General features: G+C 47.5%; 1 protein-coding gene across 1 annotated transcript; it reads right to left on the minus strand.

The window, feature by feature from the left end:
• Positions 1 to 244: 244 nt before the first annotated feature.
• Positions 245 to 15,398, minus strand: MEFV (MEFV, pyrin innate immunity regulator). The gene is made up of 10 exons (XM_008071128.2): positions 15,122 to 15,398; positions 11,314 to 12,114; positions 8,152 to 8,492; positions 7,652 to 7,747; positions 3,650 to 3,880; positions 2,905 to 2,927; positions 1,560 to 1,675; positions 1,339 to 1,371; positions 959 to 991; positions 245 to 798 (listed from the first exon to the last, which is right to left on the minus strand). The coding sequence occupies exons 1-10, from the start codon at positions 15,396 to 15,398 to the stop codon at positions 245 to 247; spliced, it is 2,505 nt and encodes an 834-aa protein (XP_008069319.2).
• Positions 15,399 to 16,138: the final 740 nt, after the last annotated feature.

Raw genomic sequence — 16,138 nt, forward strand, 5'->3', positions numbered from 1 at the left:
CCTAACCCTTAACTGTACCCCACAATTTTATAATAAAAAATATGTTTAAAAAAAAGAAAAACAATATTTTCATACCTAGTTTGCCTCTGCTACGCCTGGGTAAGCTCCTTGGGCCCCGTGACTCTTTTGTTATTCATTACATTTCCTGTGGCAGCTGGTGCCCAGTAGGTGTTCCAGTACTGTTGAGTGCATGAATGCAAGATACAGAGGCCAGAAGCTGGGTTAGAGATGCAGCGATGGATGTTCAGTGAGGCTCCTGTCTACCCACTGGACAGATGGTCAGAGGACCCATGTTCTTTCCCCCATCATGTACCCCAGGGCTGAAGATAGGTTGAAGAGGTCCAGAGGAAGAGAAACGGGAGAATGTATAGATGTGGGATCTGGCTGTCACATTGTAAAAGGAAATGCCTCTAGCTGTGAAATCCAGGAAGATGCCCACACGCTTAGGGGGTTCCCTTATTTGCAGGCGGGTCGGAGGAAAGGTGGTTGCCTGGTACTCATTTCGTTTCATCATCATCACCACCCAGTAGCCATTCTCTGGTGACAGAGTTATGCTCCCCTTCCTGCTCAGGGATGCCTTGCAGACTCCCAGGACCCACCCTGTCTTGTCTCCAACCTCCACCTCCCAATAATGGCGGCCAGAGAGGAAGCTGGAAGAGCCCAGGGTAAAGATGCAGCTATCAAATCTCTCTGGGCCATCAGGCAGCTGGTCACATTTGTTTCCAAGTCTCACACTCTTCAGATTATCAGAGAAGATGAGGTTGGGGTGGGCGGTTTCTTCATCCAGAAGCACATTAACTGCAGAGAAAATTAGAATACCCAGCTGAGTGTCCGTGGGCAACATCCTCACAGGATTCCCCCCACCTCCAGGAAACAGACAGGTAATCTTCTGAAACGCGGTGAGAACAGCACAGAGACCCAGCAGGCCAAGGCCATTTGTCTTGATCTGGGCACTTACCAGCATATGCCTGCACGCCAGTCAGTTCCAGAACTACAGAGAAAAATCATATGGAGGGGGAAAAGTCCTGAGCATTTCCATTCTGAGGGGCCAAAATGACACTATCCCCACAACAAAGAAAGACAAGGATCCCCCTGCTTAAAGCTCTGCATCCTATGCTTGGGTATAACCCCATTACTCCAAGGTCTGCCTTGGAGACTGTGGTCTAATGAGTTAACTCAGTCAATGAGTTGGGCATGGAGCCTGTGGGGCCTGCCACAACCTTTCTCCTGCCTTTGCCCAAGGTGCTTTTCTCTCGTCTACAAGTGCACCCAAATCAACAGCGCAAGGGAACATCTCAGTAATTCCTAGTCAGCCCACACAACCACCACTGTACTCACCACTGAACGTTTTCATTTCTGTACTCAGTTTATCTAAAATGGGGGAAAGGGAGCAGAGAGAAGCTCCAGTTAGGTCCTTTGGCTAGGGATATGTCAGGGAGAGGCTGAAAGCAGCTCAACAAGGTTGTAGGAGACAGAGACAGGAAATGAGAGGGCTCAGGGATACCTGGATCTCAGTAAGGAAGTGAGTAGGTGCCTCCCATCTTCTCCCAAGCTCCTACCTGAGAAGCTCTTCATGCTCTTCTCCACCAACTCTGATTTCTGGCAGAACAGGTGGATCTTCTCTTTCATCTGTGGAGGAGTGACCCACTGCTCAGGGGCAGGCACCATCTTGGCCCTAGAGACAAGAGACTTGACCAGAGAAAGCTAGAACAAGGAGTGGCCAGAGCGCCCATGAGCTGGAAGTGCATTTTGCACTTCATATTTCCCAAGGCCATATTTCCCTGGCCTTTTGGTCATAGATTGTTGTCTACTGGGAAGTTTTAAAAAACACAGATTTCAAAACCACAATGAGTTTTCACAATGGCTTTCAAATGATATTGATGTTGCTATCTACCAGATTTAACTATGTCAAATTAATTATACTTCCCTAGTGATTTTCTTTTTATTGAAGTAAAAATGATAATAAGTGAGGGAAAAAAACACAATAAAATATCACTTTATATCCATTAGGATGACAATTTTAACAACAGCAACAATAGAAAATAACAAATGTTGGCAAGGAAGCAGGGAAATTGGAACCCTTGTGCATTGCTGGTGGGAATATGAAATGATGCAGCCACTGTGGGAAATAGTATGGTGTTTCCTCAAAAAAATTAAACATAGAATTACCGTATTATCCAGCAATTCCACTTCTGGTATATACCAAAAATAATTTGAAGCGGGTCTCAAGCAGATATTTGTACACAGATAAGTGTTCATAGCATTCACGATAGTCAAAAGTTAGAAAAAATCCAAATGTCAATGAATGGATAAACAAAATGTGGTATGTACATACAATGGACAGTTATACAGTCATATAAAGTTACAGCATAGATGAACCTTGAAGACATTATGCTAAGGGAAAAAAATCCAGACACAAAAGGACATCATGACTTTGTAAAGCGCCCCAGTGATTCTAAGGCTCAGACTCCTCCCTCCCTCCCTTTCCCTGCCTGTGGGGCTTGGCACAGCTCCACTCCAAAGGGGCTCCTCAGAGACTCCCAGAATGTGCTTCCTACCCCAAGGTCACCAGGAGTTCTACAGGGGCAGTTTTCATGAGGCGAATTGCCTGGGACACAATCCATTCCAGAGGCTTCTTAGGAAGCCTCCATCTCGTTTCAGCAGGACAAACTGAATTCATCCTTCCTGGTCTGCAGCCCCATCTGGTCAGCCTCCCTCCCAACCAGGTTCACTTCTCCCTATGCAGATCCAGAAGGGCCACAGGAAGCTTCAGGGAATGGGAGGAGTCTGGAGCCACAGATACCCAGAGTTAGAAGCGTCTTCCTCCCAGGTCCCTTCTAGGACTGTCTCTTTCAAATGCTTCCTGCGAGACACACAAGGGCACACCATGGGACCTCTCTGTACCTGCACAAGATATCTCTGATGTCCTTGGTGTCCTAGGAGAGAAAAGAGGGAAACTGTCCATTACCAGCCTCTTAGAGGCTGTGCTGACTCCTAGCCTCTCCTCCTGGGCCCTTGGACTTTCAGCAGCTCCCTGCCCTGACCAAGGCACCCAGCCCCAGGGTGTCAGCGAAACTGGAGGATCTCTCCTCACTTCTAATTCTTTTTTTTTAAGTCAAAGTCTCACTCTGTCACCCAGGCTGGAGTGCAGTGACATGCTCATGGCCACCACAGCCTCGATCTGCTGGGCTCAGGTGATCCTTCCACCTCAGCCTTCCAAGTAGCTGGAACCATAGGCATGTGCCACCTTGCCTGGCTAATTTTCTGATTATTATAGAGACAAGGTCTCGCCAAGTTGCCCAGGCTGGTCTCAGACCTGTGGGCTCAGGCAATCCTCTTGGTTCCACCTCCCAAAGTGTTGGGATTATATGCATGAGCCACTGCGCCTGGCCAGTTCTAATTCTAAGCAGGCAAAGTATAGCCCTGCTGATCACTTCTGGGTGATGCTAGGCCACCCTGGGCACCTGAGAGGCCTCAGAAAGGGGTCTAGACACAAGAGGCATTGTAGGTCAGCAAGACCAAGTCCTACCCCAGGCCTCAGAGGCCTATTACTCACTGGTTCGGAGTAAGAGCTGATGGCAGAGTTGGGCGCCTAAGGCATCCTGACGGGCACAGTAGTCCGAGAAAGGCCAGGCCTGACTGCACTCACCTGCAGAAGCTCCCATTCCGACTGGCACCGCTTGGCCTCCAGCTCCCCAATCAGCATGTTGAGCAAGGCGATGTCCCGGGACACACGGGTGGTGTACGTCTCCCTGACCTGACCAATGGTCTGGTTCAGCTCCTCCAGCCAGGCCACAAAGAGCTGCTCTTGCTGCTCCAGAAACTGGCACAGCTGCTCTAGCTGGCTCCGCACCCGCTGCTTCTGGTATTCGGTTTGTTTCTGGGAGCAGGGAACAAGGAGGGGAAGTGGTCTGTGCTGTGGGGTGGATGTGTGTGTGTATGGGCATTCCCAGAAGCCCCCTCCTGGAGGTGGGTAAGAGGCAGACTTCCTCAGCCTGTTGGAGGCCTGGACTGCCAAGCAAGGGGCAATATTGGCTGGAACCTTCCAGAACAGATTGACAGTTGCCAGGGCTAGCTCTTGCAAAATGCCCTTAAACCTGGTGTTAGGGGCTCAACTGTGTCCCCCTCTGAAATTTACAGGTTGAAACCCTAACTCTCGGTACCTCAGAATGTGATTTTATTTGGAGATAGAGTTCTTGAAGATGTAATTTGTTAAGAAAAGATCATACTCATCTTAGGGTGAGGCCCTAATTCAATATAAATGTTGTCCTTACATAAGGGAAAAATTTGGACACAGAAACACATAGAACACCATGTGAAGAAACTCAAAAAAGATGACCACCTACAAGCTGACAGAGAGGCCTAGAATGAATCTTTCCCTCCCAGCGCTCAGAGGGAGCCAACCCTGTCTACCAACGATGACTTCAGACTTTTGGCCTCCAGAACTGTGAGAGAGAAAAAAAATTTCTATCATTTAAACCACCCAGTCTGTGGTCCTTTATTAGGGAAACTAAGACCCTTGTGTCATCTTTTCCCTTCCTTGAAAACCAGTGTGAAGTCAGCACGTGCCCTGGAGCCATAAGTGGACAAGGTCACAAATGGACCACCAAACTGCTCCAGGAAGGCACTGTCCCTTCCCCCCCACAGTGCTGGCAGGCAAGTTCTCAGTAGTGGCTCTGAATGGGAGTGGCCAGTCCACTTGAACGGAGGTGATCTTGGCTTCCACTGCCACTGCACAGTGGTCCGTCATCAGTTCTTCTCTTGCTGTCTTTTTCACAGTCACTAGAGAGCTTCTCAGAGAGGTGAAATGGCTTAAGAGCACCTTTTCCTTCCTCCAAGAGGGAAGAAGGACCTTCAGATCCACAAAGGCTGAACTTAAGAGTCTTGTTATTTTTGGTTCAAAAAGACAGGACTAAATCTTTAGTTCTCGGAACCAAAAATATCTCCTCATCTTTTGGTGCTGTCATTGTTGGTAGTGAGGCTGAATTATTATTATTTTTTTTTAAGAGGACAAGTCAGTTGCCTTGTTCAATGGCCCAAATTTTAAAATTGTCTGATAATGTTGCACATGATTAAATTCAGGCTAAATGCTTTGGACAAGAAAACCACATAGTAAATTTCATGTGCTATCCCTAGTGTATCCCATCTGGAGGCAAGCATATCCAGGTAGACTGACACCACCTTTGTGATGCTTCGACTGGTCTCTTGGCTAAAGAGGGGTCTACCAGATCTCTTCACTGTCAATATACATTATTTCCTGTATAATTATTAAGTAACTTGGGGAGTGATACTTTGAGAGAGTATAAATATCTTGTTCTCTAACAACCTTCCTCTAAAATTTTAGCATCTGCCAATTCCTGCCTGTGTCAGTTATTATACTGGTATTTGTATAATGGAAATTTTTAAATTTAGTCATTCCACATTTGTATTAACTGGCATTCAGCAGTAAAGAAGAGCTTTCCCTTCCCTTTTCCATGATTAAAAAATATGACTATGAAAAACTGCTCCAGGAAGGCACTGTCCCTTCCCCCCCACAGTGCTGGCAGGCAAGTTCTCAGTAGTGGCTCTGAATGGGAATGGCCAGTCCACATGAAAAAAAGAGAAGGGTGGGGAGGCAGACCCTGTGTTATTGTGAGAGTCTTAAGAAAGACTGAACCCTCCTGTCTTCCTGGGTTTCCCTGAACCATCCAGGCTCCTGCCTCGTCCTCCTTGGGGACATATCTGAACCCTGCTCCATTCACATGTTCCCAGCCACCTGCAGTTGTAGGAAGGAGTTTGTATTTCCCTACAATTCAGGAGTGTCACAAAAGTCAGACACATGGGCCAGTGCCTACCCCACATTCTTTCCTTGGTTACCTTTGCCTGTTACCCAGTGAGGTGTGATAAGTACAGACTCCACTTGTCAGAAGTTTGAAACCCACAGAGGGAGACAGAATCCACCAATGGAAATGCACTAGAAAAATCAAGGCTCTAGCTGGGCGTGGTTGTGCCTGCCTGTAGTTCCAGCTACTTGGAAGGCTGAGGCAGAAGGATCACCTGAGCCAAGTAGGTGGAGGCTGCGGTGGTCATGAGCGTGACAGTGCATGACAGCCTGGATGACTGAGTGAGACTCCAACTTACACATACATACATATATAAATCAAGGCTCTGTGGGGATAGGTGCCTCCATTTCCAGAAAAAATGGAAGCAGCTTACACATCCAAGAGGCTAGACACCAGCCAGACAGAAAAAGGCCCATGAGTTGTACTTACTGAATCTGGTTATCGCAAGACCATACTTTTAAAGAAAATATTTTAAATGGCAAAATGTCTGTTTTTTGAATTTTAAAAATCAATATGGTTTTTATTTCTAAAAAGTAAAACAGATGGTTGGGTGCAGCAACTCAAGCCTATAATTCCAGCACTTTGGGAGACCAAGGCGAGAGGATTGCCTGAGCTCAGGGGTTCAAGACCAGCCTGAGCAACATGGCAAGACCTTGTTTCTACCATAAATAAATAAATAAATAAGCTGGGCATGGTAGGGTGTGCCTATAGTTCCAGCTACTTGAAAGGCTGAGGTGGAAGGATCGCCTGAGCCCAGCAGGTCAAGGTTGCGGTAGCTGTGAGTGTGCCACTGTATTCCAGCCTGGACAAGAGAGTGAGACTCCAAACTCAAAATAAAATAAAATAAATAAAATTGACAAGGCAATTATAAAAACAGGCTGGTGTGGTGGTTCATGCCTGCAATTCCAGTGCTTTGGGAGGCTAAGGTGGGAAGATCACTTGAGGCCAGGAGTTTAAGACCAGTCAGGGCAACATAGCAAGACCTCATCTCTACCAAAAAATAAAAAAAACTGGGCATGGTGGCATGTGCCTATAGTCCCAGCTACTCAGGAGGCCGAGGCAGGAGGAACTTTGAACCCAGGATTTCAAGGCTGCAGTGAGCTATAATTATGCCACTGTACTTCGACCTGGCCGACAGAGCAAGGCCCTGTCTCTAGATAACAAGAATAACACAATTTAAAAACATACAAAAGAGTGCCAGGCTCGGTGGCTCAGCCTGTAATCCCGCGCCTTTGGGAGGCTGAGGTGAGTGGATTGCCTGAGCCCGCGGGTTCGAGACCTGCCTGGGCAGCGAGACCTCATCTCTACAACAAATCAAAAATCAGCCGGGCATGGTAGCACATGCCTGTAATTCCAGCTACTCGGAAGGCTGAGGTGGAAGGATGGCCGGAGCCCAGAAGACGAGGCTGCAGTGGCTGGGAGCAGCCACTGCGCTCCAGTCTGGGTGACTGAGTGAGACTCCAACTCAAAAAAGAAAAAAAAACATACAAAAGAGTACTTAAAGTTGAAAAATCTCTCCTCCCCTTCCCTCAATCCTGTTTTATAGCAATAACCACTGGCATTAGTTCCTCTAAACCGTTTTGTGGTGAGTATGAAGAAGTGTGACAGAGTCCTTGGAGGTGACTCCTCCCTGCTGAGGTAGTCTCCCTCTACAGGCATGAGCTCATTCTTGACTGCCAGTTACCCCTTGCCCCCCAAGAGCAGCTGACCATCCCTCTGTCCTGTGAACCAAAACAGCATCTCAGGGATGCCTGCTTGCTTCTGGTCCCCTCCCTCCTTCCACAGGCGTGAACAGGCAAGGATGAGCCATAAGAAGCTTCTGGCCTTACCAGAAAGTTTGCTGTCGTTTTCTCCCCCTGAGATATCTGCTCCTCCCCAGATTTTCTCAGTTCCTTCAGATGTTCCAGCTGCTTCTGAATTTGCTCCTGGGAAAAAAGCACTTGTTGAGAAGCTTAAATTTGGCTCCTGCCATCTTTAGTGGGTGCCAACTCTAGAGGGGAAAATCTGCTTCTGGAAGCAAAGTGAGGGGTTCTCAGGAAAAAGGAAGAATAAATTCACCACCAAGGGAAGCAGAACCAAAAAATGGTGAGAGAGAGCAAGTCCCAAAGACCTCCTATGAACTACTGGGTCAGCCATATGTGAAGCCAGATTCCCCAGACCTCTGAGCAACATAGAATTCTCTTTGCTGTCCTGGGTTATATTGTGTTTGTGCCATTTACAGCCTGAGAGTCCTTAATGCACCAACACCCCAGAGTTGTTGGGAAAATGAAGCAAAGCCCAATGTGTCCGAGTGCCCGGCAGAGAAGGCCTCAAGACAGGGACCACCTACCTTGTATTCCAGGGCGGCCTCCTCAATGGGGCGTACCCAGTGGCCTCGGTGCTCCTGACTCAGACTGCAGATAAGGCAGATGGGCTCCCTGTGATCCTCACAGAAGAGCAGCTGTGCCTGCTTCATGTGGCGCTTACACTGTGGCAGGGACTGGGGCCTTAGGCTTCCGGAGCTCTTCCTTGAAGGCAAGGCCTGGCACTGGTTACAGCTGCCCAAGTGGTTGCCTGAGGGCTGGGGATCTCCAGAAGCAACAGGGCAACTGCAGGAATCAAGCTCGCAGGCACCACCAACCGAGTCTCCTTCCTGGGCCTGGCAAAGGGGACTCACAGTTGGCGGCCTCCCTGCAAACATGCAGTAGAAACATCTCCTGAGTAGAAACTCAAGACGTGTATGGAGAAGTTACGCCAAGCACAGCAGAGAGAGAGCTTGGGCAGACAGACATGAGCTCCCGGTTAGACTCTGGTCACTTCCTAGTTTGTCCTCCTCGATTTCCACCAAATGAGGTAGCAAACAGGGTACTGGGATGGAGCGCTAAGGGCTAGACCTCAGATTATTCCTAAAACTTGGAATTCTTGGGCATTTATCCTACAGAAAGACCATGGCCCTGTGCTATAAATCCTATATCTTCCCCCTGCACAGACACAGATCCAGCAGGTCATTTAAAGGAGAGCAAGACACTCCAACAGATGTTTGCTTTGCCATTAAAACCATCCAGGTGGCCAGGCACAGTGGCTCAAGCCTGTAATCCCAACACTTTGGGAGGCCAAGGTGAGGGTATTGCCTGAGCCCACATGCTTGAGATCAGCCTGGGCACCTTGGCAAGACCTCATCTCTACAATAAATCAAAAAATTAACCAGGTGTGGTGGCACATGCCTGTAGTTCCAACTACTTGGAAGACTGAGGTGGAAGAATTGTGGGAGCCCAGCCCAGCAGGTTGACACTGGGGTGGCCGTGAGCATACCACTGCACTCCAGCCTAGGCAACAGAGTGAGACTCCAACTCAAAAGAAACCCCAAAACAAAACAAAAAACCACCCAGGCTGCCCATAACTCAAATGGGAGCTCCCAGAGGACAGTGGTTTGTGTGTCCCCACTCCTAGCCAGATCGCAGCCCCCAGTAGAATACCCAGCACATGATAAGCAACTGGAAAGTGTATATTGAATGAAGGAACACATGGACCACTGCTCACATTCAAATGCATGAAGCATTAAAGGAAAGCAAAAACGGGGACATCATAAGGCTAAAAGGTGGAACTCACTACGAAGACCTAATGGTTATGAATAGCCTTGCCCAAAGATGCTAGCAGCAACTTCATAAGCAGAAATGACAGGAGATACAAGAGGAAACAGAAACACACTCAATCCTTTAGTCTCCTCCCATGCCCTCCCCTCACGTGTCCCAGGAATTCAAAGCACACATGTAAATGAGAATGCTACCGGCCCCCAAGAACTAGTCTCCCTTCCCTTATGAAGGAATTAATTGTCCATATGGCTGCGTCCCCACCTCCCACCTCCCCGCAAATCTACATTTCCCAACCTCCCTTATAATTAGGTGTAGTCATTTTATTTATTTGTTTGTTTATTTATGTATTCATTTATTTATTTAGAGACAGGTTTTTGTTCTGTCACCTAGGCCGGAGTGCAGGAGCATGATCACAGCTCACTGCAGCCTTGAACTCCTGGCTCAATTGATCCTCCCACCTCAGACTCCTGAGTAGCTGGGACTACAGGTGTATGCCACCACATTTGGCTATGTTTTTTTTTTTTTTGTAGAGAGGGAGTCTTACTATGTTGTCCAGGCTGTAGGTGTGGGTGTAGTCAGTTGACTACAATCTGGTCAAAGGGATGCAAATGGAGATGTCATGAGAAGTTTCTAGAAATTTTTAGAAATCTTCTCTAAGTGATACTATATTGTCCTTTGTCCCTCCATCCTGCTGCGTCGAATGAGGGTGTCTAAGAGCATGAGCTTGAGAACAAACTTGATGGAGCAGAAAAACAGCAGGAGCCTGTGATCCTGGCCCATGGATCTGTCTGGGACCCCCTGTGATCATTTATGTGAAAGAGGAACAAGCTTCTATCTTATTGAAGCCACTGTATTTGGGTGTCTGTTATTCACAACCAAGCATAACCCTAATGACTACTGCATCAGTAAAAGAGAAATAGTTAGGATTTTGGACAATAGGTCTTCCCCGAAGGTGATTGGAAGAATCTTAGCCCCAGGACATACCACCATGGGGTTATTGTGAAAAGTGGATATTTTTACTCAATCTAATCCACATTCTCAACCTGGGGTCCACGAAGCCCTTGGATTCTAAAGAAGGACTCCACAGTGTCCAAGAACTAACTGAAATTTGATGCAACATTTGTGAACATGTGCATACATGCATTTTTTTTTTTTGAGTTGGAGTCTCACTCTGTCGCCCAGACTGGAGTGCAGTAGCATGCTCCCAATCACCGCAGCTTTGACCTGATCCTGATCCTTCCATCTCAGCCTTCCAAGTAGCTGGAACTACAGGCGCGCGCTACCACGCCCGGCTAGTTTTTGACTTATTGTAGAGAAGAGGTCTCGCCAAGTTGCCCAGGTGGGTCTCAAGCCCGCGGGCTCAGGCAATCCACTCACCTCGGCCTCCCAAAGTGCTGGAATTACAGACTGAGCCACCAAGCCCGGCCTACATGCATTTTTTTTTTTTTATAAAGGATCCACAGCCTGCATCATATTCACAAAGAGACTCCAGGAGCCACTGAGGAATCCCAGTGATAGGAATACAGTGAGGACAAAAGACAATTTGGGGGGTTACTTTTTTCTGAGTCGAAGTCTTGCTGTATCACCCAGGCTGGAGTGCAGTGGTATGCTCACAGCTACTGTAGACTTGACCTGCCAGGCTTAGGTGATCCTTCCACCTCAGCCTTCCAAGTAGCTAGAACTACAGGCATGCGCCATCACACCCAGCTAATTTTTTAGCTTATTATAGAGACAGGTCTCACCAGGTTGGCTAGGCTGGTCTTTTGACCCCTGGGCTCAAACATTCCCCTCACCTCTGCCTCCCAGAGTGCTGGGACTACAGGTGAGAGCCACCACATCCAGCTTGGGGGTGGGGGTACTTTTACAGGCCATCATTCCTAAGGATGTTAGGTCTATTGGATTCTGAGCTCCTTTCTTACCTGAAGGCGCAGGCACTTGTGGATTTGAAGACTCCTGAGACACACTGTCTGCTATACCTCCCAAGATCTCAGGGGTCTCTGGAGCTTCAATTCTATTTTCCTCTTGAGGTGCTGTAGATTCCTTTTCTCCAGCCAACAATGCATTTGAAAGTAGGTTTCTGAGTGGTTCCCTCTCCAGGACCATGGGATGTTCTGGATTCCTGGAGCCTTTCTCCAGAGCTGCATTAGTCCCTACATCCAGAGTGGCCACTGTCTCGAGGATGGCTGCTATGCCTAGATTTGCAGTTCTTATTTCCTCTTGAGTCAGAAGAGTTTCTGGATTTGGGGGTTCTCCCTCTCCTACAGAAACAGTAAGTTCGAGACTTTTGGGACGCTTCTTTCCTGAAGGTAAACAGACTTCAAATTTCTTGGATTCTCTCCTTCCCAGGGCCCCACTGGAGAGCCCTTGAAGTCTCCCTGCAGAACTGGCATTTCTGCAGAGACTGGTGCTGGCCTGGCTGTCCCCCCATGACTTGCCAGGGCACAGGGTTCTCCTGGAAAGTGGAACTGGGCTCTGGGTCTGTGGTTTGCCCTGCTCATCCAGGCCCTTGGAGGCCTTCTGGTCCCTCCGTCTGCCCTGAGGCTTCTTCTGGGGTCCTATCCCAGCCTCTGGCTGGTTGGGTAGTAAGCTGGTCCCATCACCACCAGGCTGTAACCCATTCCTTTCTGGGCAGTCTGCAATCTTCATGCTCTTGAGTTTATTCTCCCCAGAGGAGCAAGACACTGCCGAACTGTCTGTGTCACTTTCTTGTGTTGGATATTCTGAAAAGACAACCAGATGCAAAGGTATAAAACTGTCCAATTCTCAGGGCTGAGGTGTGGGGGAAGAGAGAGGAGAGAATCTCCTCAGAAATGAGAGAAATTAAAGGTCAGAACACTCAGCCGGACTCGGTAGCTCAGCCTGTAATCCCGCGCTTTGGGAGACTGAGGTGAGTGGATTGCCTGAGCCTGCGGGTTCGAGACCTGCCTGGGCAACTTGGTGAGACCTCATCTTCACAATAAATCAAAAAATCAGCCGGGCATGGTAGCGCGCACCTGTAGTTCCAGCTACTTGGAAGGTGAGGTGGAAGGATCACCAGAGCCCAACAGGTTGAGGCTGCAGTGACCGGGAGCGGCCACTGCACTCCAGTCTGGGCGACACAGTGAGACTCCAACTCAAAGAAAAAAAACCTCAAAAGTGGCCTGTAATCCCAGCACTTTGGGAGGCCGAGGCAAGTGGATTGTCTGAGCCCATGGGTTCAAGACCAGCCCGGGCAACTTGGTGAGATCTCATCTCTACAATAAATCAAAAAATTAGCCAGGCATGGTAGTGCACATCTGTAGTTCTGGCTACTTGTAAGGCTGAGGTGGAAGGATCACCAGAGCCCAGCAGGTCGACACTGGTGTGGCCGTGAGTGTGCCACTGCACTCCAGCCTGGGTGACAGAGTGAGTCTTCCACTCAAAAAAGAAAAAAAAGTGTTCATTTTTTGGGAAGTGAGAATGTCAGCTTTCACTTTAGAAAGGCCCATGACCTTAACACTAGATCAATTCCTCTCCCCCTCAAATCTAACGTCAGTTCTACTTTCAAAAGATACTTTGCATTGGATTTTTCTCCACCTCCACAGCCTCTAGCTGGGTCTGCACACTGTTGGCTTTCTGGATTGCTGCCATGGCCTCTTAACTGGCTGCCCGGCATCTTTTCTACTGTTGGACCCTATGATCCATTCTCTCTCTATGTGGAATCCATTGTGATTGTTTAAAAATCTACAGTCAGTTGGGCGTGGTGGCTCAGTCTATAATCCCAGCACTTTGGGAGGCTGAGACAAGGGGACTGCCTGAGCCCAGGGGTTCAAGACCAGCCTGGGCAGCTTGGTGAGCTCTCGTCTCTACAATAAATCACAAAAAAATTAGCTGGACATGGTGGCGTGTGTCTGTAGTTCCAGCTACTTGGAAAGCTGAGGTGAAAGGATCGTCTAAGCCCAATAGGTCGAGGTTGTGGTGGCCATGTACATGCCGCTGCACTCCAGCCTGGGCAATGGAATAAGACTCCAACTCGAAAAAAAAAAAAAAAAGCTCAGAAATGAATTTATTTCTGTATTTTTCTTTGGTTGCATGTGTTGAAAAAAATTCCAACTCAAACAGATCAGTAAGTGTAAACAGTTAACTTTTAAAAAATAGTTTACCTGGTAATTTCAGGATACTGTTTAATTGAAGAGAAATAACAGAAAAGCCTTACTTTTAAGATCTCTATAAGAAGGACTCCAAGTACAGCATGAGCTATCACACTGGCGGTTTCCAATATTTTAAACTTTGGTCACTGATGCATCCAAATACAAATTTATTGGGCTAAGCCTGTAAACCCAGCACTTTGGGAGGTCAAGGCAGGAGGATTGCTTGAACCCCACTACTCTCTAATAAGGAAATGAAGATAACCCGTAATTAACACCTTAAGTTTTGGTTTGCAAGAGCTTTTATTAAAATTATTTTAAAGTTGTTTAAAACAGTTTGCTATTGGTTTTCTAGAAAAAGTTACCAAAACTGGCTCAATAACTGGGGAGAAACCATAAAGATGCTAATAACTAGATTTTAGAACACAAAAAAGAAATTTTAAAATTCAAGGCAACTCCCCCAGGTCCCCTCCCACTGTGGGAGCTTTTCTGTCCTCTCAATAAATCCTGCTTTCAAAAAATAAATAAAAATAATTAAATAAATAAATAAAGTTAAATTCATCAAATTCTACCAGATTCAGATTATGGATTAAGTTCTATTACTATTTCATTGTGCAGAAAATTTTTATGTTATTTGAACTGTTCAAGCTCATAGAAATGCATTTCTGATATCATCTTAAAATCCAGAAATAGAAGAAAAATTCAAACACCAAAGAGTATTTTTTTAGACTGACCATATATTAGGCCCTCCAGAAATCTCAAAAAAGTCTTTAAAAGCAGAAATAAAATAGACTGCATTATTTGATCATAATGTAATAAAATCAGAAAGTTACAACAAAAGGATAGCAGAAGAAGGAGGAAGGAAGAAAGGAAGGGAGAGAGGAAGAGAAAGAAAGAAAAAGAAGTGAGAAAAAAAGAGGGAAAAGAAGCCCTCTTGAGCATTTTGAAATACCCTTGTAGAGTGTGTTAGAGGAATTCAAAAGGGAAATTAGGTGGATAACAATGAGAAGGTTATATACTATCTCTGTTAATATGATTGGCTAGCGAGCCCTTTTTGCCATCTCATAGACACTTGTCTAACATAAGTTTTTTTTGTTTGTTTTTCGGTTTTTCTAGTTGGGGGTCTCACTCTGTTGCCCAGACTGGAGTGCAGTGGCATGATCATGACTCACCACAGCTTCCATCTGCTGGGATCAGGTAATTCTTCCACCTCAGCCTTCCAAACAGCTGGGACTACAGGCGCATGTCACCACACCCAGATAATTTGTTTACTTTTCTGTAGAGATGAGATCTCACTATGTTGCCTAGGCTGGTCTTGATCTTCTGGTTAAGGGATCCCCTCACTTCAGCCTCCCAAAATGCTGGGATTATAGGCATGAGCCATCATGCCCAGCTGACCTGCTTTTCTTCTTTTTTCGTTTTTTAAAGCCATTAGGAGCCTTAGGGAGCATCAATGGCCAGGATGAGGAAAGAGACATGCCTGAACAAAGTCACTTGAGTCTTGATAGACCTGAGACTCCTGACCCCCAAGTCAGAGTGTACTGGTCTGAGCACACAATCTCTCTTCCCATGGAGCAGCCGGCAGTCAGCACTGGGTGAGGAAATGCTGGGGCCTGCTTACCCTGGGCAGTTGCCTTGTGGAGCTCCTCAGCCAAGAGGCGCTGGTTGATGGCCCGCAGGACCTGTAGGGTCAACCGCACAGCATACTCCTCCCCATAGTGGGTGATCAGCATATTGGCCACCTTCACCGGCCTGGCTACCTGGAGCTGGCCCCGGGGAATCCGGGAGTGCTCCTTCTCCACAGTGGTGTTCTGCAGCTTGAACTTGAACTTCTCAAAGTCATAGGGTACCAGCTCCTCCAGAGTGAACAGCAGATGGTCACTAGGGGTCTTGGCCATGGCACTGAGCAGGAGAGACCAGGTCCAGCTATCCGGCTTCTGGCAGGAGAAGAAGCCCTCTGTCCGGGAGTGCCAAGTGTGAGCAAGAAGAGGCAACTTGTGAAATAACGGAAGATGCACAGGAAATGCTCTGTGCTTTGTTGGGAACTGAGACTAAGGGTAACAGTGTGTCAGCACCAGCTTGTGTTCTCTTCTCACAAGTTCAAAGGCTTTTCCACCTGAGAGAGTTCAATGCCTTGCCAGATATGTGGCCCCACCAGAATCCCAGCTCTCACCTCCATACTAAACCGCAAGAGAGGTGGGCAAGTCTGCAAAGGAGGGTCTGGAATTGGATCCCAGCTGCTCCAACCACTCTCTCTTCCAGATGCGGGGCTGGCAGACAGGGTGTGTGGGGACAGAGAGTTCATGCTGAGGGGCAAATGTTCTCCTCCAGACTCTTGGGGTTACATGGGCCCTCTAGATCCAATGGCAGAAGAAAGGGGTGGGCAGCAAACATAGTCCATTGAGCTTTGCCCTTCCCTGCCTAAAAGGCAGGTGAAGTCAGAAGGGCATTGCCTGGGGTCAAGCCCTGGTGTCACCCCTGTTGATCTGGTTCCAATTATCTGGTCCTTTCAGCAACACGAAGGCCTCTAAACACAATGCCTGGACCACCATCCTGATTCGTCTATTCCCAGAACTGACTGGGCCCTCAGTCCCAGAGAGCCAGGGTGCTCTTCCATGCAAATTCACGGAACCTGTGT

Source organism: Carlito syrichta, unplaced genomic scaffold, assembly GCF_000164805.1.
Source record: "Carlito syrichta isolate Samal-C Ts95f unplaced genomic scaffold, Tarsius_syrichta-2.0.1 Scaffold314117, whole genome shotgun sequence".
Taxonomy (NCBI): domain Eukaryota; kingdom Metazoa; phylum Chordata; class Mammalia; order Primates; family Tarsiidae; genus Carlito; species Carlito syrichta.